At 42.6% G+C, this 27,792-nt stretch overlaps 1 protein-coding gene across 9 annotated transcripts in view; it reads left to right on the top strand.

Annotated features, from left to right (window-relative positions):
* The window catches only part of FOXP1 (forkhead box P1), a 390,943-nt gene that overhangs the window by 203,693 nt on the left and 159,458 nt on the right, over window positions 1-27,792 (top strand). For all 9 annotated transcript variants that reach the window (XM_042799335.1, XM_042799341.1, XM_042799336.1 and 6 more), the window contains one exon: window positions 18,458-18,639. In XM_042799335.1, coding sequence (XP_042655269.1) covers window positions 18,469-18,639 — 171 coding nt within the window. In that variant the 5' untranslated portion in view covers window positions 18,458-18,468. The remainder of the gene's footprint in view (window positions 1-18,457; window positions 18,640-27,792) is intronic.

The raw sequence follows: 27,792 nt of genomic DNA, 5'->3' as shown, positions 1-27,792 counted from the left end.
GAGGAAGGGATGCCAGTAGCCTTTGCCTGTGTGGGCAAGGGAATACAAGGAGGTGTACCCAACCGACACGCGGTCCATGACCGGAGGAGGCACGGGTGTTCCTTGCGTTGACACCATGAGGTTGCAGCCTGACCAAGAGCTTCTCCCGCTGCTTGCAAGGCCCGTGGCTCAGGCCAGATGTTTTGCCAGAGCAACTTGACTAATAGTTGGAGACATCAAAAGTGGGAGATTAGCATCTCTGCAATTTAAAGTATTTTCCTCCCTCCTCTCCCCCGAGTATACTGGTGTTCAAGGCTGCCAAATAGTGCTTATAGTCTTGCCTTTTAAGTCAAAAGTATACGAGGACTGTTTTAGCTATCTCTAGATGCCCAGTTTGCTGTATGGTGTATAACTGTGGGTACATCACATTGCCTTAGCTGATCCATAAGCAGATATTATGCCCATTTTGTGAGTGTCTGTGGAGCTGCTTGAACACAGATTTTTATTACTGCGTGTTGGAGTCAGAATTTTGTACCCTTGTCTTCCAAACCCGTGTTTCATCCAGCAAGCCCTTAAAGGCTTGTGAGACCATCACCTTTGCATATTTTGTCTGAAAAGTCTTAGCACGTCGTTCCGTGTGCCAAAAGCCGCATACTATGTTTTCCTAAAAATTACGTTCAGGTTGCCAAAAAATTGGTGGGAACTTGCAATTTCCGAGTTACAAGTTCACACGCCAACTGCGAAAGGAGAAAAGCCGATGTGCGAGGTTTTGCAGAACCCTAAATGTCTCCCTTCCGGCTGAGCTCTAATCTGTGCTCCCGCCGGTGTCGTGTGTGCAGACAGCCTGAGCAGGCACTGGGGCTGGCGGCTCCCTTCCAGCGTGTGGGCAGCCCGAGAGGCACAGGCAAGCGGCAAGGAGAGGAGAAAAGAAAGACCGCGATGCAAACTCAGACTTGTGAAATAATTTCAGCCGTGCCGTGGCGGATGGGGAACGGGGCTAGCTTCGTCTTTGGGAAAATACGGGTTGGGCAGTGAGAAAGGAGCGGAGCAGGTGATCGTTTGTGAAGCATTCCGTCTTTCTGTGTATTTAGTAAAGTCTTGAAGCAACATCTACAAGCGATCCCTTTGCTGCTGCCCATGCTCCCTTCTCTATTCTGTAAAATAAGTTTTGCACATCTTAATTTGCGTGCTTAAAATACTTCAGGATTTAACTTTTTTACTTCGTTTTTTTAAGTCTTCAGCGGTTGCGTGTTTGACGTGGTTTTGTTATCCTAGATGTTATGTTATGATCTGGCACACGGAGCATTAATTCCTTTATCAGCTCTATTTCCTTTACAGTTGTTCATTTAATTGAGCTCCTCTGTGTATTTTACAAAACAAGATGCATTCATTGCAACTTGCAGACCTCAGATAGTATTGTAACATGTTTCAGAAAAATAGCACTTTTGTAGATAGTTGTGGAAGTTGGGTGTTTGGTTTATTTTTCAGATGATGGGAGGAAGCAGTAGCAGAATTCTTGCATGCATAATCAGTAGGAACTTTCCAGAAGCTCTTTATTCTAGATATTTTCTTTTAAAGCTGTGTTTACTCCAAGAATTCGGCTGAGGCAGTTGAAATATGTGACTGCAGTGTAGAACAAAATACACTGTATGTTTTGTTACTCTCCTTGTTCTGCTTTGACTTGGGCAAACAGTTTTAATCCAAAGGAAGAGATCATATGGGCTGTGACTGCGGTATCGTACAATCCGGTTTAGGGTGCAAATTACCCTCTTACGGCACATCCTGACATTGAATGGTCTTGTCTTGAATAGATTGTAAATAAAGTGTATCCTCTCTTTCACAAGCCCTCGGAGCAGGAAGCCACATGCCTTAGCTCTACAGTGTTCAGGAGCTAGCACATCCGTGTGACCATGCACCTGCACGTGGCTGGAGATGTTCGAATACCGTCTCCAGCGCAGATTTTGAACATTAAACACACATCGCTGGTTGGCAGCGGCCCCCGCGTGCTGCTGGGGATCCGGCACCAGAAAGGCCATTTCCCAAAGCACGGAGCAGCCTCTGCCGAGCTTGGCACTGATCACTCTTCCAGTCCAGGGCCGGAGAGCTTGTTTTGGGGTGGTCAGGGGGCCACAGAGCTGTTTCTTGGGAGGCTCTCCGTTGTGTTGGCATCGTGCACGCAAAAGGCATGGGCAACCACAGGAGCACTCACGATTGCCTGTCGTTGTTGGCCGAAGCAAGCTGGAGAGGCTTGTTTGGTGACCGGTTGCTCCTCTCTGCTGTTGCCTCTCACTTTCTCAGCCATCTCTGATGGTGGCTTACAGATGGGCATTGCTCTTCAGCCATGGGTGAATGCAGAAGAGGGATTAAGAGCTTGGCTTCCTGCATCCTGACTCAAAAGTAGGCATATGTGCTTTTTTTGGTGAGTAGAAACAAATCGGTTTCGACAGAGCTTTTTTAGGGAGTTTTCTCAGGCACAGGATGAAATTTTGAGGTGGAAAAAATTCACAGTTTTTTTTTTTCCCCCTCTATTGGGCCAGTGTGGTGAGGACCAACTGTATTTTTGGGTGCTTGGGATCCATGTGTGTCACTGTTGAGCATGTGGCTGTTGAGGAACATGTGCAGTACGTACACATCTCCTGCACAGAAATGTGGTGGGGTGGGATCCTTGCTCTGGACCCAGACTGGAGCCATTCCGGGGAAGGAAAACATCAAGACAAAACTGGGGAGGAAAGCAACTCTTCTGTCCCACTTATTCTGTTCTAGCTGATGCTAAACCGGTATGTTGGGTACTTTCATAGCGTGTGTGTGTGTGTGTTAGCTTATGCACCAGTGTTCCTAGGCACATGGATGGTTTCTCTTCTGCATCATGCTGTCCTAGCTGTAATCTGATAGCCATAGCCCTTGGACAGGGCAAGGCAAGGAGACTGTATATGTTTCCACAAAAGCTTAGCTAAGTGCATTTTTCTTATTGTGTTATGGGCCTGATTCTTGAGGGGGGTTAGATGCTCTCAGTTGTGGGTGCTCAGCATTTTTGCAAGTCACCCTGCTCAGAAGTTGGTGGTTACATTTTTATTTTTTTTAATGGGAAAAAAAGCATTTTTCCATTTGCTTCTCCATAAACTGAAACCACTAAAGAGCCCTTGCTTAGTTTTCCACACACAAGCACACACTGATGGGAGCATGAGAGGGACTGCAGATCTTAGAAGGCTTTAAGTGTGTGAAAACAAGGAGTCCTAATGAAAATGGGTTTGCAGCTTAATTGTGGTGGGTGTGCCTTTGTTTGCGAAAAGAAATGAAAGTGCTGGAGGCCGAAGTGCTTGCTTTATCCTCAGAAGAGTGAGCAGTATAAACTTCCCCAAGCAGTTTTGCCATGTCGACCGAGACCTGCGAGTCCCTGCAGAGCTTTGGCACTCTGCTCATTGGGACCCTTCCCATGGACTTTGAGCTTCGAGCCATCCATCCTTGCATTGCTCTCTAGGAATACCATATTTTGCAGGGTGGGCCTTTTTTGGACTCGCAAGTGCCCTTCTTAAAAGATGGCTTGTTGACATCGCAGGCTCACTGCATTTGGGGAAGCCAACTTGTCTCTGCCAAAGGTTTTGAGACTCATGACTTGCCCTCTGGATGGAGATGCAGACCTCCGTGTAGCCAGTGGTAAACCATTTGAAGGCAAGGAGTTTGTTCCTCCTAGCATGCTGCCTTGAGGCCTTTTGGAGGAGTCCGTGAACCCTTACAGATCTGGTGCCTGGGGGCCAAATGTTCTTCTGCCTTCAGCTTCAGCCTCCTCAGCTACCCAGTGCCCCATAGAAACACGATCCATTTTAAATAGATGCTGTTTGCAGCATCTTGGACTTGCTGTGTGAGGATGAGAAATGTTAACATAAATTCTTTAAATAACATCTAGTAGTGTTGAATGCACAGAATTATAAAACATTTTTATATTCTGAGACTCATTTGCATCTTCACATTAAAAACTGTGGTTTTTCTTCTCAGGGAATGGTTGCAAGATCTGATTTGTTTTGAAATCAAAGCTAAATTTGTGTTGTTGCTTTCCTCTTTGCCCTTCATTTGACAAATTTTTCTTGTTCTATAAATACAGAATTGTAAACAAGGGCTAATCCTTAGCAACAACCTGGAAAGTTAACATTTCTCTCCAGCTCCTATTATAATTAATTCAGACACTCTGAATATGATGTGATTTACACATAGTATTCCTAAGGCCAGGAGGTACTAATATCTTGTTAGAGAACTGAGGAGAAGAACATGCTTTTGTGTGTGCCATATAACATAATTGCACTGCATTTTCTTTCATAAGAAGATGTTTAAAGATGCTTTTTACTTTACATTTGAAAAATGGAAGGCTTCTGCTTTTGCATTTGGCTGAAATTGTCTTAAATGTGTTTTCCCTCTTGCAGCAGTCAACATTGTCAAAACATTTTGTGAAGTACATTTTAATAATACGGGTTAAGACCATCATTATATTAATTTAATTCTCGGTGTAGGTAAATTCACAAGATGCTTCCACTTTGCCATAGAAATTTTTCACAGTAAACATCATCTGTTTTTCCTGTGCAGGAAAGAAAGAGATAATACAGTCATTGAAATTTTTAAAAATTGCATTAAAACAGTTAAAATACAGCTTGAACAGTCTTTCTCTCACGGTCTGTCCATTTATTTTATTTAATTTTCATTTAATTTTGTTTTGTTCTGTTTATATTTGTTCAGGGAGTGTTTTTGTAGTGTTAATCTATGTAAGCCACATGCAGTTGAAAACTGCAACTCCCAAAAGGCTGTGATTAAAACATTATGGATGTGGCAAACCACAAATGCAAAAGTAAGTTTACATTTAGATTTTCTTCATAAAATATTTTATTCAAGTTTTGTAATACCCTGGTATCGTGGTCAGCATTGCCATAAAAATTCTGTGTTATATAGAATGATACAATCTGTGAAGCATTTCCCATTATGTAGACACCATGTCTTTAAATTATAGCAATTTCTTAAGATTTTAAAGCAAAATGAGCTCTTAGAAGTGTGATTAATAGCAGGGAATGAGGCTAACACTGGGTCATCAGTGGCACTCCATTACAAAAAAGGTTGGACTAATAAAAGCATCCATCTATTTGACCAATAAAGCATTTGAATGATATGCTTATAGTTTTTATCATACCGTAGTTACTTTGTACTGAATAAACTGTGATTTTACGTGCTGGAAAAGGAGAGTGGAACAGGCAGCGCGGCTGAGGTGAGAGCAGTTGTCTCAAGTAGGGAAATATCAGGACTTTTATGTGAAGCTTGATGTTTTCAGAAGCCTTCAGGTTGCGGTGTCTAAATTTTTGAAGCCGCTGTGAAATATCTAAATCCCCCGTGACCTGTGCCTGCCTGCTCACAGTCGTTCGGTGAGGCTGGCCCTCGCTGTCCTGCAGGGAGGGGAGAAAGGAGGGTATTGTGTGTAATCATTAATTCAGAGTTAAGTCCCCAGCAGCCCCAGACATAAGAAATACTCTGCTGAAGCACAGGAAATGGGGCAGCACTTCTGTTTTCCTGGTGTGCGGACGCCAACCCCGTCCTCGAGTCGCACCTTTCATCCTGCCCGCTATTATGCTGTCAACCTGATGTATTAAAAAATACGCGGTTGCCTGAACAATACTGCATTTGGGTTTTATTTAAATACCTGTCTTATTAGTAGGTTGTACTGATTTCATGGTTTTGAACCTTTTTTTTTTTTTTTTTTTTTTTTTTTTTTCCTTACAACAAAAGGCTAAATATTTTCTGAAAAAGAAAACGGAGGTTTTTGGCCAGCCGTGGATGTGCAGGATTGTGCTGTGAGGAAAAAATACCAAATATTCTAAAACTTGTGAAAAAATGATGATGGGGGAGGCTTCTAGCCACCACGCTGTTTGCACATGAAATGGTAAGGGAGGGGAGATTAGTGCCAGGGCCAGCTGTGACCTTGGATGCTTCATATGTTTGAAACTGGGATGATTTTACTCCGTGTTTGGTGGTGGTGCTGGTGCTCGTCAGAAGGTAGCAGTGAAGCAGGTAGGGGCCACGGTGCAGCTGGGAGTAAAAAGGACCCGTGGTATAGACCACAACTACATCCTCTACCCCCCATCCAACTAGTACAATGTCTTAAAGGGCTTCTAGGACAGGGATGAAGAGCCTTCTGGAGGTCAGACGTGGGGATTGTGTCAGGGCAGGAATGTAACCCGGAGCTCTGGATTAACCCCTACCAATAGGACCATCCATCTTCTCTCCCTGTATTTGAGATGTTTCCTGAAATCCACGCTCGGGATAGAGAAGTTACAGAAGACCTCCCTGGAAGAGCGTTGTGATGAGCAGCTTCTTGAGCATTACAGGGATGAGAGATGGGAAAGGAAAGGCTTTCTGGAAGGTGGCAAACCCAAGGGACTTTGGCATCTTCCAACACCTTGAGGACTAATGTCACAGTGCCTCGGGGCATGGACGTCGGGTGGGGAGCAGTTGGGGGCCAGAGGTTTCTGTTGTGAGATGACCTCAGAGGGGCTTCTGGCCCCCGTTGGGTTAATGAAGAGGAGCTGGGGAGATCTGCAGAGATTGGAGAATGGCGATGGGAGGCAGAAGCAAGAGGGTTGAGGATAGGAGAGAGAAAGGAGGAAGAGGGCTGAGCTCTGCCTTGCTGCTTCAGCCTTGCACGTTGCTGCGTGCAGGGAGCTGGCACGGGCATGGATATTTGTGTATAAAATGACACATGTACATGGTCATGCCGGGCAGATTAAATTGTGTAGAAAGCTGTCATTTTGCTTATTTGTTCTAGGAGAGGAATGAAGATTTTGCATCCTACTTTTTGCAGTTGGTGATTTTTATTTTTTTTTTTTAATGCAAATAGATCTTTTACATCAGTGGTTTGGCCGGTAAATCTTGTTTTGTAAAACACTTTCAAGTGTTTTCAACTCCTTCCTTTACCCTTTATCGGAACAGATGCACAGCTATGTATTTTCCCCTGCTGCCTGTTGTCTTGAGGTTGCACAGCAAGACTGCAAAGGCTTTTTGTTTGTTGTTGTTGAAGGGGAGGAAAAAACCCTCAATCCACAGAAGAGTTAACAGGATTTCACTTGATCTGCTCGTTTATGCAATGAGTAATGCGAGGTTGGTAACAGCAAATTGTTGTTTATAAGCAAACATGGCACTGTGTAAACAAGAAGGCCTGGTCCCCAACTGGTCTGATTTCATGGTGGTCAGCAGCTGATGTATGTAACGTACAACCTTTCTGCTTCTCGAAATGTCAGAAGAATGACTATTTGTTTGTCTTGAGTTCTTCCCAGCTGTTTACTCTGTAATGCATTTGCCTCAACCTTGATTCCCTAAGAGTGGCCCCTTTCTCCTCCCTGCTCTGTTTACATTAGTCCTGCCCCGAGTGTCACCTATGAAATCTGTTGATTATTCCACCTGGTTAATGTTAAATTGCTCTTGCAAGATGATGTGTTTGTTCATAAACACAAATGCTGGGCCCCTTGTTTACTGTACCCATGGCAGCAATCAGTTATTAAACAAATATTGCTTTGTTTGCGGGTGTGAGCAGCAGTTTATCCTGCAAGGTCTGGAAAAAAACCTTTAAATGCTGGGATTTTGATAAAGGAGAAAAAGGGGAGCTTGTCCCTGGAATGTGGCTGAAACTCACTTTGGTTTGCTTTGCTTATCTTTAACTTGGGTGAAGGGGCTAGAAAGATTAGCAAGTTGTTTGGTTTTTCCAAGAGATTTCCTTAGTGTAATGATATCTATCCAGTTGTTTGCTTTTTTCAGAAGGGAGAGAGCACTCCTGCAAGTCGACTAGCACAGCAGTAGACGGCTGATGGCTAGAAAATCCTGCATGGAGCAAACAAGGAGTTAGAAGGTCTAGGACAAAGATATAGGGCTATGAACCAGGTAATCACCCCAAAAGTACAGCCTTCTATTCTGTGTCAGCATTTGGGTGGAGGGGCTTGTTGGTTTCCTTCTTTTCTCATGTTGGATTTTAATTGATGCATGTGCCCTCGATGGAGTTGGAAAAGGCAAAGCTTTCACTCTTTATTTCTGAGGAGAGCTGAGGAAAATCTCTGTTTTAGAAGCAGAGCCGTTTGAATGGAGAGAAAATACCAAATTTAAAAATGCACTCTGTCGCTCCTCCTCCTGCGAGTGAGATGACAGAGCTGCTTTTCTTCTTTTTATAACTGGAAAACTGCGTTTACATCTGCTGATTTCTGTGTGCTGGCTGTTTGCTCTTTGGTTTCTGCGAGTCCTAATTAGAGAGCACCATCCTGGTAGTTGTTGCTTTTGGGTTGTTTTGCAAATGAGCAAGAAAAACTCACACCATCTTTGTTTTTCAAAATTATTGTTTGTTATTGTTTTTGAATGGGGCTCGGATTTCAAATGCCAGGCAGGACCTGTTAGCACTAACAGTAAATTGTTAGGGCTTCACACACAAAGGGAGTAAACCCTCTTAGAGTGACCTTGAGAAAGAAATGTTAACTCTTTTTGTACGAAGGTGGTGTCTGTTCCTTTATATGTGAATTAATCTGTTAAAATAGCTTGAATATGCATTTATAAGAAGCTTTTGAAGGATAAAATTAAATAATTGTCCTTTTCATGCCTTGGAAAAGCAAGCAACAGAATATGCATAAAAATATGATCTATTGTATTCACTAGCTCGCACCAGTGGTCCAAACGTACTGTTCGTTTTGGCTACTAGAGCGGTGTCGGAGCTGGAGGGGAAGCAGGAGGTACCTGAAGTGTGTAAGTGGACAAGCTGGTCATTAATTGACTCGTGTTACTGCGATGAATCAAACCTTCGCTGCCTTAAACTGAGTGAAAACAGTGAAGTGAAAATTGTATTGTGCAGAAGTACTGCAAAGTTGCACCTGGCTTGGAGGTGGTTTTTGACTTCTGGAGGCTGGTAGAGAGTTTAGAAATGCTTTAATGGAGATATGCGTGGAGGGTGGGAGTCTAATTCATCTACAGCCAGCTCTTGGTCTTGCGAAGTTTGTTACCATCCTATTGTAGCAGTGCTGCTGCTGTCTAGCATAAACTAACTATTTACTAAATGCAACTTTGGACTTTTATTTGGTTTGAATTATTTGGTTTGTTTTTCTGAAAGACGGATTGCAAGAGTTTATGTTGCAAGCTCCAGAGCAGTGCTCCTACAGACAGATAAGTCCCGGGCTGTGAGAATAGCTCTGCAGTTTCTGTTCCTGTTTGACACGAAACCTCGGGGAGCCCCGCACGCTGCTGCGCCGGGGCTGGGGTGAGCAGGTGGGTCCCCCCGCGAGGCAGCTCCGCGCCCCGCCGTGCCGCAGTTCGGTGTCCTTCCTTCTGGGGAAGTTTTTCCTCTAGTGCGGATGGTGCTCACGTCCGCACGGCAGCCGTTGCAGAGTCGTGCGGTGCATCGAGCTGCGGTCTCTCGTTGGGTTTGGGTTTTTTTTTTTTTTTTTTGCCGCTCGCCATTCCTCTCCTTCCAAATAAACGATGATCCCTGTGATGGTAAGGATGATTTCTGTCAAACTCATGGCTGAAAGACAGCTCTCCCCAAGAGAGAGGAAGGAACCTCACTCTGCTGATGATGGTATGTAAATGATTACATCATATTTGCCAGTCGCTTGGAAGTGGCCCAGCTCTAGAGCTTTTATGCAGCTATGGCATGAGATTCATGCTGAATATGGATTTTAATAGCTGTCAAGCTGAGAGGCATAGATTGAGATAGAGCTGGCTTTGCAAAGGGGGTTGTTTATCCAAGGTGAAACTGGGAGTAACTTCCATGCGCATGTGTAAAATGAAGGGAGGATGCAAAAAGCTCATTCAGGGAACGTTGAGTTGTGCATCATCTCTGACTAATCCTTTGGGTCTTACCTCAAGGAAAAGAGTGAGATCTGTTGTCTTCACAGCGTGGCACATTTTGGTGCATTAGCTTTTCATGGAGGACCAGCTCTAGCTCTTTTGAACGGAGCAAATGACAACCTTTTAACGTCTGTTTCAATTACATTTTCTTGGATTTGCTTGTTCTTACTGTTTGTGGTCAGCAACACCCTCAGCAGAAGAGATTTCCTTAGGGGTAACTGCAGTGACTGCTTCTCTAAGAAGTTAAGTTGTTTGGCCATGATTTCACAATAAGTCAGTGTGGCATGAGCGGGATTAGGCTCCTGACTCTCCTTCCCTTCTCCTCACCACAGCTGTCTTAAATTTCAGCTCCTGCAGAGCATCAGTCAGCCTTTCACTGAGCTGCCTCCAAATGATTTCAGGTTCCTGCAGCCCTAACGATACATGCTGCTGCTGCAAAGAAGTAACCCAGACAGTGCAAGCCACGCACGCAAACAGTCAAAGAGGTTGTGTCATTGTATACAGTTAAATAAATAAAAAGTTGTGTCAGCCTGCATCTAGACAGAAGTAGCTGCTATTCAGGAGACCTGAGGGTGGCAAGTGGACATAAACCCTGGTAGAAGTTCAGGTTGGTGGAAGTTCAGCCTGTCACTGGCATGACCCACAGAGAAGAGGTAAGGCAACCCACGTCCTTCTCCCCTTGGCCAAGGCGATGTGCTCAAGCACTTTTGGAAAGCACTGGCTTTTCACTCACTGAATTTAGTTACGGCTTCACGTTTTCCTCCTCCTTGTTCCTTTTTTACCTCTCTCCCCTCCCCATGGCCCTGCATCGCCACGTAGCTCTTCCCCAGCGTCAGGAGGGCCGGGAGGGGGGGCAGCCCCAGGTGAACCAGGTGCTGGGGCCGTGGATCGGCTTGCGGGGATCCTCCGAGAGCAGCGTGATTTGTTTCCCTTCCCCGGGGAGGCTCGGCACATCACCTCTGCCATGCGCCCAACCTCCGCCGGCCCAAGGCTTGGGACAAGCCGAGGTGAGAGCGCTGGGGCTGCGCCTGTGGCAGGAGGCAAAGTGTGCCACGGATAGCCCCATTGCTTCTGGACCCTTTATTTCCCAAGCACTAAATGAAATTTCAGATTTTAGATCCGTCTAGACATACACAGTGCACGATAAAGTTGATAATACATTAATCATTTTTAACAACAGGTAATATGCATAATTTATGGTGTTACAGTGCTATCTTTTTTGATATTTATGATGGATAATGCTCAGTTTTTGCCCTCATATTACTGCTTTAAATTATACCACAAGAAAATTAATGAGAAAGTAGATTTATGGGTTTCATTTGTTTGTCAATTCGGAAATTAATTGGGTGTTAATTTTAGCCGTCCCTCATCAGACCAGGTCTTTAGTATGTGTGCATTACTTTGCATTCATTGAAGCCTACCTCCCATTTACTGTGGGTCACTAGCTTTGCATACATTAAAATAGCCCTCAGGCTCATTCTCTTGATTACTTTTTGAACTGCCATGCATTAGAAAATTTACGCCTTTCTGTTATAATTATGAAAATTCGCTATTGGAAGATGGTGCTTGCATAACAGCAAGTATACAGTCTGGCTCGGCAAAGTAAGATCATATAGCAAATCCCAATACGTTTTTGTTCTAATCCTAGAAAATAGCACTCTCGACAATCTTTGTTGTGCGAGTTTCATCCTTTGAAATTTCAAGGATCCATTTTAATGCACTGAATTACCTCTTTAAGCTGAGGAAATATCAAAGTATTTCACCTCGTCGCTGTCTCTTTGTTTCCTCTTTCCACACATCCCGTGCGTGTTCCTCCCTTGCCTTGCTCCAGGTTTGCCTCTCCTCCTCCTCCAAACGCCGCTGTCAGACGTGACTCAGCATTGCTTTTCAGGACAGCGGAGCCTGACTTGCTCCATTCCTTACTATTTCAGTTGATTCTTAAAGATCATCCTTAATTGCTCTTTGAATCCCCTTCTCCTTTCTCATACTCCTGCACAATTCAGCAACCACGAGTAGTGTGTAGGCGAGTGGCCTTCAAAGGGGTAAGCATGAAGTTTTATCCAAAAAGTACCCTAATGTACTGACAGTTGATCTATAGTTAGTTAGTACATAATTATACCTAAAATACACCCTGTCAGCAGGATAAATGACGGCTACTGAAAACTCTAAAAGCATGACGGGTGTTCACCCATCTGCAATGACGAGAGCGGAGGGGTTTGTAAGTTGAGAAAGGCTGGTGAGTTCAGCGTGATCTGATTTAGTTAAATCATGCCATATGTTGGGATGGCTCTTTCTAATAGTCGTGCTAACCACAAACACAGGCAGGGAGAAGTCATCTGGTCCACCTGGCTAGTTTGGACTCCCCTCCCCGGCGTTATTTCTGTACTTAGCATGGTGGCAGCCCTCGAGCTGCTCATGTGAAGCTGGCTGATTCACAGTTAATTGTGACATGGTGTAATTTAGTAAATGAGCAGCTGAACATCTGTACGCCTTCCCCCACGGTAGATCAAAGCCTTACCTTACACAAGGCTTTTAATTTCCACTAGTGAATCCTTTTTCTTTTACTGAACTCATGGATGGCGGGACGGCGCTGCCGGCCGCCTCGCCGACCTAGGGACGGGGTGTCAGCTAGAGGAGATGGGTGTTTCGGCATCGGCTGGGGACTGTCGAAGCATGTCCCTGGAAAAATTCAGGAGTGGTGGTGGGATGTGGAGCCTGAGGCGCTTTCCTCCGCAGGGCACTTGCTCCAAAGATACTGGGACTAAAAGAGACCACCTGTGAGTTGAGCGGTGGTCTCCTGGGACGGCCGTCGTGGTCCTTGCTGCCGATGACAGGCTGCGTCTGCATTGCTTTTGTACCTGCACGGAGGGTAAGAAGCATCTTTGCTCGTGCTTTGTGTCCCGTCTTGCCCGTCACGCTGAGGAGCGTGTTTCGTTTTCAAGAGGTGAAATCCTGTCTTTGCAGCGTTGAGTTGTCATGAAATGCTTCCCAACGTCGTTTGGGGTGTTTTTTATAATTATACAGAGAAGTGCTCTAAAGTTAGTCCTGAGCTGGCCTTGGGGAACTGCTTGCAACAAAGAGGTAAAATGTTTAATTACAAACCACGCGTGCATGGATAGTATGCCTGCTGGAGAATTTGGGACTAGATCTTGTGATCTGATCACTTACTTAAAACTGATTTTACCATTAACTCTGACTATAAAAGTATATTTTATAAATTTGTGTTGTGTTTAATTTACATGTCCTTTCATGGCTGGGCCAAGTTCTTTAAGGGCACTTATTCTGCTTCATATAAATAATTGATCAGCCAAGTTAATTTACTTCTGCCTGACTTGGTCAACCTTAATTAACTGCCCTGGAATAAAGACTGAACTTTTTGTTAGCGTAAAATCTTTCACAAATGTGACAAAGAAGGGATATGTATTATGACAACATTTTTGCTCTAGCACTGATCCCAGGGGACAGAAATGTTGAATGATCTTTATGTGCATATATATATTTGTAAACACCTCCAAGTACTAATAGTAGAAATAAAATCATCGGCCTTGGAAATAACTTTGAAACATGCAGGCTGTGTTCTGAATCTGTAGTCCAGGTTGAGTCTGGAAGCATATTAAAGCAGAGATTTTAAGGCCCAGAAGACCCTGGGGATAGTTTTTTAAAGGTGATGAGATGCTTAAAGATGTAGATTGGTGCTTATTCAGGAGTCTTAAAAATGTCTCGCCAGATGCCTCCGTGTATGGCAAGGCATCTAAATACATCTGAATATCAGTCCCTTAGTCTTTCAGACTTGCAGTGGGTCCTTATTCTGACGGGTGCTTCAGTCAGTAAATCCTCCCTCATGCTGACATTAAACAATGCTGCTTAGTCTTTAGAACTATACTAGTAGAAGAATTGCAGAGATTGCACACTTCAGCGCCCACCTCCTGCCTACTAATCTCCATGCTTAACCTTGCTCATCTAAATAGTCCAGTGGAGCTGAGACGTGTATCTGCGGCATCTGGTCTTTCTGATGTTAGAGACTATTTTTTTTTTTTTTTTTTTTTTAAATGGATTAGCACAGAACGTTTTCAAAATTAAGATTCTTTCAGATTCGTTTTAGTTCAAAACACCAACACTGGAGTCCTCAGAAAGATCATTTTGATTCAGCCAAAGCTCACATCCGACCTATGTTTTTTCAATTTTGACCATGCCCTTAAGAAGTTAGCTGTCCCTTACTTCTGTCCAAGTCATCTGGAAGATGATCAGCTGTTGTCCTCCTGTTGACAGACTGCCTTGCTTTGACTCACCTTCACTGAAATTTTACTCCATTACCTTGAACATAACATACTCACCAAGGAAATGGGCCAAACTGTATGGCTTTGGCTTTGTATTTGGCTGTGCATCAAATCTAGGAAAGGTTTTGTGCAGGTTAGGACGGGAATCTTCAGAAAATTGTTGCCGTTGTGAGCTTTTTAAACCAAGCTGACATTAAGTCATATAAGAACAGTTCTTTTATTAAGTGCTCCTTGATTTCGGAACAACAGTTGTTCATACGGCAGCTTAGCTTTGGTCCCTTCTTATGGGAAAAACATCTAGTGTCACTTTTAATAACCTTAAGAGTCCTTCTGTATTTCTCCTAACATGAAATATCACAGTATTTTTATAAAAAACAAGATGGTTACACTGGTAAGAACCCACCTATTTTAAGATGTAAAAATATCTTTTCCTTTGCAGAATTGATAGGAAAGTTGTTCTGCTTTGTAGAACGTGCTCTTTTGCCATTAAATTTCTTAAATCAGATGATGATCTCTTGCATGTCATGGAAGCTTTTGTGGAGTACTGTATTTCCTATAATAAATCATTACATATAACAGCCTCTTCAGCACTATTTTTGTTGCTTTGGGTTGTATTCAGACCAGAATCACAGTTTGTGGTACTAGACCTGAAGTTTCAGTTCAGCTCCCACGGAACCTAATCGTGTTGCATAAAGTCAACCGTACTTTGCTTTTTTTCTTTCACAATTTTGAATGGCAGACTTCACAAATAGGCTTCTGTAGGGCCCGCTCCTCTGCGTTGTGAGGAGAGATGGTTACCTCAGCCATCCTCAGTGTCCTATCACCTCAGCTCATTTAGGTGTGCTCGAAAAGACAAATAATAAACATTCTTGCAGAAAGCTCTCACAGGTTGATTTTCATGACATGACATTTAATGATCAAACTAAACTGTGATTATTTATGTCAACTCACATTTGACTACAGTGAAGAAATAAACAGTTTTATCTTTTCTTCCTTGAAAATCCTGTTTTCTATTGGAGGAATTTTAGAAAGTGGATTCTCTTTGTATTCGTGTCCAGTTGAAGTTATATTGAAGTTGACTGCCTGTGAACAGGTGTTTTTAAAGCAAAATTTGCTCAAAGATGTTCACTTCTGCTTTTAAAATAATTTTTTGAGAGTCCGAACATCGCATTTTTCATCTTACTCTTTTGATGTTCTCTTTGCATACTCTGTTTCCAGCTCCATTTCCTTGGTAGCTGCTGCCTATTCTGCTGGATACGGTGTGTGGGGTGGGCACAGCGAGTGGAGGGGCCAGGGACAGCCCCGTGCAGCTCAGGTGGTAACTGGCTGGGGGTACTTTGAAAGGTAAAATAGAGCAGGAAATTTGTCATGGAGAAGGTTCTCAGGAACTATGATCTTTTTTGTGACCAAATTCTGTAAACAATCCATCTTTTTCTCAGTCCTATAGGTTGGAAAAACTGTAGCAATTTCTACTGTTGTTTCTTTCCAGGAGCATTTTGCAATCCTAGAGACAATAAATAATTTCTTGACCAGTTTGGTTGTGAATTATTTTCTGTGTCCTAGAGATATTTCGCTCAGAAGGGCAGCCAACAAATCGTGATCAGGCAGTGATAGATCTGCTCCTGAGTGATGCACATTTTTCTTGCTGCTGTCAGAGACATCTCGGAGCTTTGGCTGGTGCTTTCTCTGACCCTCCTTAGTAGTTTATCCAGGTTCCCGCTTCCAGTCAATTTGTTGGATCAGAAGCGTTGGAGAATGAAATGTACTTCTTTACTGCTTCGGCACATTGGTTTTAGCATCTCTTTCCACCGGGGTGTCTGCTGGAGGCACCTTCCACCAGTTCCTTAGTATGTCCTTCCTCCGCCGGGTGTGGTGGTGACATGCCACCCACCATTTGCTATCGTGCATCACAACAGTCAAAGACATGAGTGGGTTTAACCTGCTAACCCGGTCTTACAGGGTGGTCATCCTTGTCCAGATCTTCTGCTGAGGTAAATTAATGTAATGCTTCATTTTCACCCGTTGAGGCTTGACCCCAAATTCAGATTGAAGCAGAAAACAATTACATCGGTTCTTTCTTTTTGATTTATCTCTGGTTAAGAGAGGTGTGTTCTTTTTGGAAGCGTGTAAAAATTGCGTGGTATACCTTTGAGTAACTTGTGAGCTGTCTGGAGAATCTCACCCCTGTCTCTTCTTCCGAAGCAACCTGTGCCACGCAGTCGCTGCCGGGAATGTGATCCAGCCTTGCTTGTTAGATGTAAACACTTATTTAGACCTTATCATGCTTCTGGGATTTTCTTATAGTGCTGAAAATGAAAAACACACCGTGCTCAGTCTGTGTCGGAGCAGGATCATGTTAAAACCCAAAAGCATTTGCTAGTGGCATTGGGAAAGCTGTAGGTTTGTTTAGATCTCTGGAGCTTTTACAAGGGAGTTGACAGAAGCTTTATAATGAGCCCCCCAAGCCCTTTTGTCCCCTTGCATAATTTGAAGATTTCACAAAACAGATTGAAAGAAGTTTCCATAGACCAGCTGAAATTTATTTAAATGTAATCAGAACATTTGAATCTGTCCTAGCACGGTCCATGTGCTTGTGCGACCGTCAGCGTGAATAGATCCCGTCACGATTGGAGCGGGGTCCGGCTAATGAGCGGTTCACCCGCCTCGGACGTGAACCAGCGAGCAGTGCTAACGCCGGAGCGTGGTGGTGACAAAGCCCTCGTTAGTCAGCTCCTCCTCGGGGATGACGTTTTGATTATCGGCCCTGTGGATCATCGTTACGAACGGCTGAAGCTGCCAAGTGAGTGAGAGGTCTGGTGTTCGGTGCGTCGGGCTGGAGCGGATCTCTGCGCACGGGGTCTGACGCTGAGTGGCACCTAGGACCAGCAGAGACCCGGGCAGCCGGCGCTGGCAGGAGGAATTGCTGCCTCCAGCCAGTTCCACACCTTCAATGGCCAGGGGCTCTGAATTCCGCACATGTGGAGTTCCCAGGGAAAGGGTTTTCCCCTGGTATTTTTCCCTTGAAATGCATTGAGTTCTCTCTCCCTTTCTGATTGATATTTTCCCTTCCATGTTGGAAGCGAGAGGATTTTTCATCTTCCTTCTGAATCAGGGTAGTTATTGAATTCAAACAGGTTCTCCCTTAAATATAAAGCATCTTACTTCCAAGCTGACCTGCGCTGCACGGAGACATTTGCCTCGCCCGTGCACGTGGTGAGTTAGCGTGGAGGCAGGCGGCGTGCTCGGGGCGTGCAGTTTGGCTTACCATGCTCCCTTTTCCTGGGTAAGAGTGAGAGGAGGAGCACGGAGTTAGGGAGGGATGGGCTGGTGGAAGCAGAGCAGGTTAATAACATTTAAATCCTGGAACTCAGGGCCTTGCAGGTGTAAATATCTATGAAACGACCCATCGAAAGGTCTCAAAGGTAGCAATTTGCTGCTGAAAACTGGTATGTGTGATTTGTTTTGGGGGGGGTCTTTTTCTGCCAGTCAATTCCCAAAGATGTAGGAATCCCAGGAGCTCCGGCGTAAGCAAGAGGGCATCATCATCGTGCTCATCCTCGCTGTGGGGCCGGTGTGTGACCCACTGCTGTTATTGGGGAGGGCAGCGCTGTCAAGCACCCCGGGACAGGCATCTGCCGAGGGTCGAGAGGGCTGGCTGTGAGGAGCTGTGGCTACTGAGATGATGTTTAGCCAGCTAACGCAGGAGGCTCTTCACTGTAATGCTGTAGTGCATCCAAAAATCCAGAGCCAAGAAATTTGCCAGAAAGACTAATTCTGTGAGCAGTTGAAGCACTTTGCCCCAGACAAAAACTAATGGTGTCCAGCACATCCCAGACGCAGCCTAAATTGCTTCAGAGTAATAAAAGGTGCTAATTTGGCAATATCATGGGGTGAATGGACACCGAAACAGTGAATGCTCTGCTTCGCCTACCTGCCCCTACGTAGTGTCTATCAAGATTTTGATATTGTCCATCATATGTTGCAAAGAATGACTCATCCCTTTCAAAGGAAAGCATCCAGATGCAACTAGAGAAATTTAGTTATGGATTCTGTGTGTTCGTTCAAAAATATTTTTTTTTTTTCTCTAAGGGAAAAAAGATGTTGAGCAAATAATACTATATTTAGAACAGAACTAACTTACTAAAATTACAGCAGTACTAACAGATAAATAAACATAAACTAGTAGCATGAACCATTAATGAAAGATAAATCGTATGAAGGGAAATGACAAATGTTTACAGTTTTGGCAGGATTTAAAACAGGGCATGTCTCCTTACATACAGCAACTGTTTTAACAGCTGCTTTTTTTTTTTTTTTTTTTTTTTTTTCTCCCCTCCCCTAAATTATTTCAGGTTTTTGAGTCATGATGCAAGAATCTGGGACTGAGACAAAAAGTAACGGTTCAGCCATTCAGAATGGAGCGAGCGGTGGCAACCATTTACTAGAGTGCAGCCTGCGGGAAGTGAGATCAAACGGCGAGACACCTTCAGTTGAAATTGGGGCTGCAGATTTAGCACATCTTCAGCAACAGCAGGTACTGTAAGACATCTTGCAAGTTTCCTACTTACAGAAAAAGCATGAAGCATTTAACTCCCCCCGCCCAAACCCTTCATATTTGCCAGTCAGAGGATGCTTCTAGGACTTGCCTATGACATTCTGTACATTTTAGTCCGTAGGGGATTGCAGCCGCTAATGTCAAGGGAAACGTTGGACTTTTCTTCCGGGGCTCCTTTTTAATCATTCCCTGGAAATACCCAAAGATCAGGGCTTGCTTCCGTTGCCTGAATGTGTTGAGTCTGGTGGCAGCGTTTGGGTGAACCGCTGTATACAAATAACTGGCTTCCAAAATATGTCACTGGGTGGAAAATACACTAACGCTAAGTTTTGTTTTTGCAGCAAATTTTAATATAACCTAGCAACCTCTATCAACAGAATGTTTTCTATTAGTGAGAAAGGCTGCAGAGGTATCTGCTGTGGCAAAACGTCAGAATAAATAAATAAATACATCCCGTGTCAGTACTCCTCAATGCAGAAGAATCTGAACCAAATGGTGCGTTTTGCCTTTGTATTTTAATTAGTGTATTTTCTGGGAAGTGACCAAGTTCACCAATGTAAATTATCTTCATAATACGTTTTGTCTTTTTCTTTTCCCTGATAAAATTTTGAAACCTTCCGAGGAAATTTTACACCAAAGTGCTGGGCATGTATCGTTAATGTGTTTGGGAACAAAGGCTGCAGCAGAGCCATGGTGAATACATGCATGCCTAGCCCGCACTTTCTCTAATGCAATAAGCATTCTTAAAACCTTTTAAGTAAGCGATTGGCAGCTGGTTAAGACTCCCCTAAGTGTACAGTGATCTTTTTAGCAGGTTGTTGTGGAGAAGAAAAAACCTGCACTCAAAAACAAAGCAAACCAAAGGCTTGTGGAGGAGCAGGGGCCCCCATTTGCCAGCCTGAGACAGAAAGCTGCCATAATTAAACAAGTCAGAAAAATGGATGTTACTAAATGCATAGACTTCGGTTGTTTCAATCGTTTTCATCCTACAGGTTTTTACTTGAAGTGAGAATACCATCAGTGAGAAAATCACAGCCATGCTGAATTCATTACTGCAGTAGTCACACAAAACCACGGATAAAATTTCAATAACTGCAGGCCACAGTTGAGTAAACAGTTGCACTGAAACTTAATTCCTGTTGACTTTTCCCTCATTCTTCGCCAGGGGCACATTCTGATTCGCAGTGCAAAGACAACAGGGGTTACAGCTTTGATTAATATAGGACAGTAGAAGAGGAGTGGAACAGTAAAATATGTTCAACACAAAGGTCTCGTCTTAAAAAGGCTTCGTATCAAAATGAGTTAATTACGCTGCGTTTTCCATAGGAGCGCTGTGGAATTTTCTAACGCTGCTTTGTGCAGAGGGAAGCAGAGGAGGGGGGGGGGGGGGGGTCAGGCAAACACGTGCACACCACAGTCCAGAATTGCTCAGACCTCTGCTCCTCCGCTCCCACCACCAGTTACTGACCCTCGCTGCCCCGTGCCAGGGCTTCTCCGTAGCCGTCCGGAGGGCTCACGCCGCCTTAGATAACGTCGTAATCTCGCGCGTGATGGGTTGTGTCATTCGACAGCCGCCCATTCGGTCAACTAGGGAGCAGCACCAATTCACTCCTGCGTGGGTCCTCCAGCCCTCCCGCAGACAGTGCCCGGCACAACTACGAGTGCTGCCAGCCCCCGTGGGAGCTGGGGGCAGGATTGCCAGGCTCGGGATTGCTTTCACACAGCTCAGATTTTAGCTTATAGTTTATTTATCCTCTGCCAGTACCATAAACGTTGTCGGGGAGCTTGCTTTTCTCCAGGTTCTTAAAAGACCTTTATGTTCTGTGTTTGAATTTTGCTGTTAATTGGTTTTGATGACTAACTTCTCCATGGAGTTTCTCTTTTAAAAAGCAAGTTGATTGCGAAGTTTAAAACAGTTATTAAAAAAAAAAAAAAAAAAAAGAAAGGCCCGATAACAACAAGAGGGTAATCAGAGCTAGCATAAAAATATCAATCTTTGTGTTTGGAAAATATTTTTAAATGCTGAAAAGAAGAAAAACCCGTTGTTTTCAGACAGCTAATGCAAGCATTTACAGATACACATACAACATGGAGCATAATGTTTAGATGTTTCTCTGTATACAACATATGCTCTCAGGTCACTTAACAGAATGCGTTCTACAAAACGCTTCTTCAATACAAATGAACGAGTTCTGAATTAAACAGCTATTTCTTAAGAGCATTTCATTCAGATCTTTTCATTTTGCCACCTGGCACTTGTTTTGTCTGAAAAAAAAAAAAAATCAGTGGCGGGTAGTTTGAGCTTTGCTGTTGTGGTTAGTTGCATATTCCCGTGATGAGCGTGGCTGAGCGGTGAAACCTGGACATACAATGGCTTGTCTGAAGCATCTGTGCTGAATTTTGGTTCACATTTTTTGGCGAAATTTATGAATTTATAAGGACTAGTATGAGAGAGGAAGACAGAAATGCTTCACTTTTTAGGAAGTTTTAATGGGTTTACAAACTCGTAAATATTTTACTGTGAAAAAATATGGAGCACCGCAGATGTTCGTACGTTTGAAGGAACAGTGTACGGTGTGAGCAGTCTTGTAGTAAGTGCAGGGAGGGTGCGTGGAACAAGTTTTACGCTTCTCATGTCATGTTAGGGTGATTCTGCCATGCAGGGAGACAGAGTGATGTGATGCTAGATTATTGTAGCATTAGTAATCTTGTAAAATGTACTGTTAAAATGAGAATAGAAAATGTGGGGATGACTTCTTCTGTGTATAACAAACACAAAATATCTCCAACTGATGTTTATATTTGTAACTGTGAATTAAGAAAGCCAAAGCAGTACAAGTGACTCTTCAGGGATAGTACATCTGTGGAAGAGCTGGATAAAAATGGAGATACGTATAGGAGAAATTGCGCCCAGAACCAGACTGAAAGGGAAGGAAAACCCTTTCCCGTGGTATTTTGGCACCTGCTGAAGGTGGGAGAGGTTGCCTTCCCGCTGCTGCTGACTCCGCAGGTGCCGGTGGTTGGCATCTCGCAGGAATGACTGGTGGGACGAGGTGGAATGGGCAGAGTTTTGCTGACCTGCCTGTAAAAGCTGGAGTAGGCGTGAAGGTGACCTGGGTCATTGGGCTTCCTAAAGAGATGAGCAGTGGGGCTCAGGAGCTTGCTCCAAGGTTCCCCGCAGAGGCAGGACCAAGGGATGGGGCAGAAACCCTGGGAGCAGGGTACCAGGCAGAGTTTGGCAACATCTGTTGCCTCTGAGACATCACAGAAAACATCTGGGAGGTGCAGAATGGGTGTCGGAGTGACCCACAAGCTGAAAGTCAGGCTGGGCGAGAGAAGCTTGGACAGAAAGTATGTAATGATGGGGTGACTCCTGCCTACCAAAGAGTAATAAATAAAGACTCATGGGGACAAACTGTCTTTTAATGTACATGATCACAGCTTTAGTTGCTTCAGTGGTTTCTGACGTCTTCTAAAATAGAAGGTTTGATGCTTCAGTCCTAGTCAGTTGTTTTTTTTTTTTTTTTTTCTTAGCTTATAAAATAAATATTATTTATTGTGTTTTATTTTTATCCTCAGGACCACTCATTAAAGTGTTCTTCGCATTATTAGCAGAGAAACAAGAATATGAACTGAACAAAGCGAATGAATACAAAGTTGAATTTCGATATATAGCAGCAAGACACCAAATGCTGTATTGCATGGTGACAGAAATACAAACCTCTCCACATCAATAGCAGGATCCACTTTGATACCGTAACTTCAAGTACTGCCCCACGAGTATAAAACTCAGTACTTTTGTCTAATACAGAATGCTTTTGAACTTTTAGGAGGTATGACTTCAATAGTAATTTGTTGACAGATTAGCTGCAGAGATTGCAAAGAGTTTATTTTGCAGAACTGGCAGGCTCGTATCAGTGTTCTCTTAAGGAAAAAAACACACATTGGTGTTTTGCAATTGCTTGCATTTATTGACAACCTGCGCTGAGCAGGCAGAATGGGAATGTTTGTATAATGTAAACCTATAGCTTGTCTGATGGAGTGTAGTGTACTTTTAGGTAGTGCGTAGATTGCTTGATAAAAAGGGTTACAAGGTGACTGTGTTTATGACAAAGTGGAATAGCAATACAAATGCAACTGGTACGTGGAGGAACAAGGAGGAAGTTTATATAAATTGTAGGGAAGTTTCTTTTCTTCACTTTGTCTCTGAGCTGAACTATACTGTAATTATGAAGTGTCACTTCAAGCTTTCTCAAGAGTTTAGATAAATAATACTAGTTTTGCCATGTGCCCACAAAGTAAGGAGAGAAGGGTTTTTTTCCTTGAAAACAAATGATGCTGTTATATTTATATTTCATTGCATCCTGTTTTGTACTTTTTACAGTTTTCTTCCACTGAACATCTATTGAGACTGAATTCTCGGCTTCAGTGTACTAATGAAAAATGCAATTTTGTTCATGTTTAGGAGATAAAATGGACATTTGATAGACTTAAGAAATTTGGACTATGTTCTGGTGTCTGTGCTCAAGTCAATGATTTCTTCATAGTCAGTCTCACTGACTGCAGTTGGGGTGTTTGTGGTGTCGATGTGAAGATGCCACAGTTGAGAAATGTGAAGTGTTAGATTGAGGGAAGTGAACTCCAGAGGGAATATGTGGTTTCTTCAGATTTTCTTCATGTCCAAAGACGAGGAAAATGTACAAGAAATGGGGGATTTGGTGTATTGTTGAGAGGCTGATTTAATTGGGCAGATCAAAAAGAAGATTTGACTAGAAAGAATTCTGAATGTATCACAGTGTAAATTAAAGTAATGCTTTTTTTTTTTTTCTTCCCCCCTTTTGTTTAATAGTTTGTTGAGTTTCATCATGTTTCGAAAACCCATGGGGAGAGGTTGCAAACTGCATCAGGAGTTTTATGGTCCCATTGATCATGATGTGGACTTATCTCTTTAGAACAAAACTGCTAAACTAGATCCAAGATAAAGTCTTTGTTTCATATTGACATAACTGGGTTAGACCAAATTTGTTTGTTAGACTTTGAGGGAGCGTCTGTGTTGAGTCATTTTGTCCGAAGAGACATAAAGCCTAATTATTAAGCTGCTGTTGCTATTGAAACAGCCATTTTTAAGTATAGCTTAAACCCTACTCAGGCTATTGGATTGTGTCTGATTTTGTATTGTAATGCACTGATAATTGATGATTACAACATGGTGAAAAGATCACTGTATTTGTAGAGCTTACGCTGTTTCATCAGAGAATGTGAAAAAACAACTTTACGCTCCTGGCAACTTTGTGTTTTTATCGTTCAGACTTTTCCCCCAAGTTCTCCCATCTCCCAACATTGAAGGGAAGGTGACATGATGTCTTTTTAGTCATTCAAATCTAATAACTTTTAATCTGAAGGTTAAGTAGTGAGATATAAACTAAGAGATGATAATATCAATTTTATGTTCACTGAAGGGCACAATATACCTCTTTCTAGTAGAGGGAAAATTGTGCGTAAAATGTCTTTTGCTTTTCAGTGGAAAAGCTGGGGCTCTGAGAGCTTAGGAATGAAGCAGCATTGGAAAAATTAAATAAGTTTTAACATAGGCTGGCTACCTTGCCTGGATTTTAGAATCAATGATTTTTTTCCTTAATAATTCAATTTTTAGATCCCTTGTCAATGAACCATGCTGAGAACATTCACGCAGCATTCTCTATCCTCACTGTTACTAATGTCTTTGTTATAACTACTTATTGACATCAACAAGCCTTAAATTTTCTCTAACTGTTGAAGGGTAAGGGGAAACTACCACTTTGTTGCACTTGCTGAGATTATTGTTTTTTTCTTTGTCTTGGTTTTGTTTTATTTTGTTTCTAAGGTCTTTGATAAATAACTGCATAAGTCTGAGTCCTCAGAGCACCTTGACATTGGCACCCAGAGCTCTGCAGTTGTGTGTGCAGACACAAGCATGTACAAGCAGAAGCTGGGTCATTAGACATGTAATCACCTGGATTATGTGCACATCCAAATCCAGAAGTCCTCTTTAGGCTATGGATGTCTGTCTGTTTCTGTTTTGTTTGGGGTTTTTTGTTGTTGTTTTGCTTGGCTTTGTTTTTTTTGTTTTTGTTTTTTTGACAATAGCTGCTTTTACTTCTGGTAAATCAAGATCATGCAGTAATCGTTTAGTTTATGTGGGCTCTTTGAAGAGATGTAACTTCTGAAATATGTTTGCTGCTTTGTTTTTTAGCCTTGCATCTCATGTGAAAATTCAGCAGTGGTATGTTTATTCCCAGTTGTTTTTGTAGGTGTGTACTCTTCTCTTATATTTGTTTATGCTTACTCATAAGCTATAAAGTTAAACATTCAGGAGTGCTGTTTAGGGAAACTCGGCAAAGGAATGCTTTAAAGCTATTATCCGTCACATGTATACACTGTGAAAGACGTTCAGTAGGCATCAGATATAAATTAAAAGTCTATTTCAAATGATTGATGTTATTCAAGTTGTAAGAGACTATTCCTCCTCCATCGATCTTCATACTTTAAGGTTTATCTGACAAGCGGTGCAGCCAAACCTGGGATATAGCAAACTTAAAATGGTAGTGTGACTATGCAGGTGTAAAACAGTCTTTAATTCGTGTGGAACTGTTCCTCATTGTGGCTTTTAACGTTGCAAGATGCTTAAGCATGTGCCTAAATGTAAGTGCATGACTAGTCTTATTAAGGTCATTGGTACGTCTCACGCCTGTAAAATTAGGAATGTGCTTAAGTACCTTGCTGAATTAAAGCTTAAGTAATTTCATATGAATAAGAAGCTGCATGGATTGCTGATATTTTAGAAGTAATTTAACTTTATTTGGAAACGTGCTGTACGTAAGGAGATTGTTTGGCAGTGCCTTATGAGCAGCAGCAGGATTGCAGTGGTTTTCACTGGCATGGCCACTGATTTCAGTGGAGTTTTGTCTGACTTAAATACATTTAAATGAGAGCAGAATCAAATGCCATGGTTTCCTGTGTTACGTTCTTTCTCCTGTGGAGCTCCGCTGGGTATCACAGCAAGTGAGAAGAATATCAACAGTGCTGTTGTAATTTATAACAGCAACATTGTAAATAAAGATTGGGATATGAAGTAAAAATGCAAAAGTCATGAATACTTTTCATGAGTTTATTTAACTGCATAGCACCCCATTAATTAAAAAAATTAACAGCAGGTATTTTTTGGAGGCTTAGTGTAAACAGTGACATTATATAATGACAGTTTTGTAGGATGAGTGTTGCTTGTTTTGTTGCTGCATTCTGTATTTTGTTAGCTGTGCTCCCTACATTTTGAAAACATAAACTGTATTTGCAACCTGTTTTAAATAGTGCAAATATCTCTCTTTTTTTTTCCCCTATAAAAGCTATATATTGTGTCTGTAGAGTGTCTGTAAAGTCAGTGTCATGTCTGAGACATTTCTGAAGCCTGGGGCAAGTGCCAGCTTTATTACAAGTTGGGCTTTTCAATTTATTTTTAATCATATTTCTTCTTTTTCTTTTAAGGGTTTTTCTTTTTTTTCTTTTTTTTTTTTTTTTCCTAGGCTCCTGAAAGTAAGGCTGGTAAAGTGAAGGTTGGAGAGAGTTAGGCTATTTTATCTATCTGGCAACGTGTTGCAAAACTCATCAGTGCAGTTCTCCTCTTCGCCCCCAGCCCTCACAGAAGCACGTGTTCCCAGGCAAACTGAAGAGAAGGATGCGAGAAATGGATATAATTCCTTGTGTTCTGTCTGCTGACCTAATCCTGATTCTCATTTAGTGACCCATAAGGATTGAGGTCTGGGATTGTTACAGACAGAAACATCGCTGGGCGCACAGAAGGCGGTTACGTGCCTGGAGATGGGTCATTTTTCTTGACAGAGCACTGTATTTCCGATTTTGGGTGACTTCTTTCGATCAAGCTTCAAGGCTGAGCCAATTCTCATATGCATGGCTTAGGCCTTCTTACCTTATTAAATGAAATAAGCAAGTTTTTGAAAGTTCTTTTTAGCAAAAGGCATCATTATTGAGGGGCGCAACACAAATGTTTCAAATTTGGAGATGCAGACCAAGGTCACAGTTTGTCTCCAGAATCTGAAGTAATCAGGATTTTATTTCAGATAAAACCTCTGGGGCTGATTCTTAAAAAACACAACTTTTAACTGGCATTACGCAATTTGCTATGGGTCACTTAGCCAAATATTTGTGTATGAGTCTTTTTTAAATTTTTTTTATTTTTTTTTAGAAAAGACTTGCCAAAGTTCAGGTGGGATTTCAGGGTTTAACAAATTCTACCTGGAAATTAAGTACAGGAAAGGAGGGGGGAAAAAATCTTGTCTATTTGAATTAGAGTGATCACAAGCTACAGGAATGTGGTTGCTGTTGACGTGCTCAAATCAAGTTTTCCTTAAATTTTCCTTGTCATTATCACTGATACCAAAAAAACCTCTGCCAGGAAAGAACTGCAACACTAGTGAAATGTTGTAAGACCACTGACTGTCTGACATACATGCTTTTTTCTCCCTTTTCTGGTAATCAGTGAGATCTGTAATAAATAGGGGTAGGGTCCCAAGATATTCACGAGGACTGTGTGGGCAGAGGGTAGATCTTCCCTAGTACCTTCTGGCATCCTTAATCAGCAGCAGACCCACAATTTTGGGGATTTTGGCTGCTCTCTCGCATATGAAGCTAGGGCACTTGTGTTTTTAAACCATCATCATTTTGTATTTTTGTTTCCACATAATTAAGTGATTCACTGAAGGAGAAAGATCAGACAGGCACGGGGAAGGAGAAATGGAACTTGTTACGAAGCCATGGGGCCCAGCATCTTGCCAGAAAAATTAGAAATAAAACGGGGTATAATTCTTCTCATGCATGAGAAAGTATTTGTAGCACTTGGGTCCTCAAAGTCCAGTCTCAGAAGTCTCCAGGAGATGGTTTCTGGCCTCTATTTAAATGAGAGACTTGGTCTAAAGATGAGCTTGCCTAGGAAAAGCTCTGGTTTTGGGAGAGCAGCTGCAGTTTGTCTTTACTTTGTTGTACTGCTTTACATACCTGCTGCTATGCTGTATCAGTCCTCTTCTTCAAACTCTGAGAAAGACAAACAGGTGTGTATGGAAAGCAACTATTCTGGATTTT

This window comes from Tyto alba, unplaced genomic scaffold (genome assembly GCF_018691265.1).
Source record: "Tyto alba isolate M040663 unplaced genomic scaffold, T.alba_DEE_v4.0 Super-Scaffold_3, whole genome shotgun sequence".
Lineage (NCBI taxonomy): Eukaryota > Metazoa > Chordata > Aves > Strigiformes > Tytonidae > Tyto > Tyto alba.
Note: the sequence above shows the minus strand (reverse complement) of the source record. Positions and strands in the feature narration are given on the sequence as shown.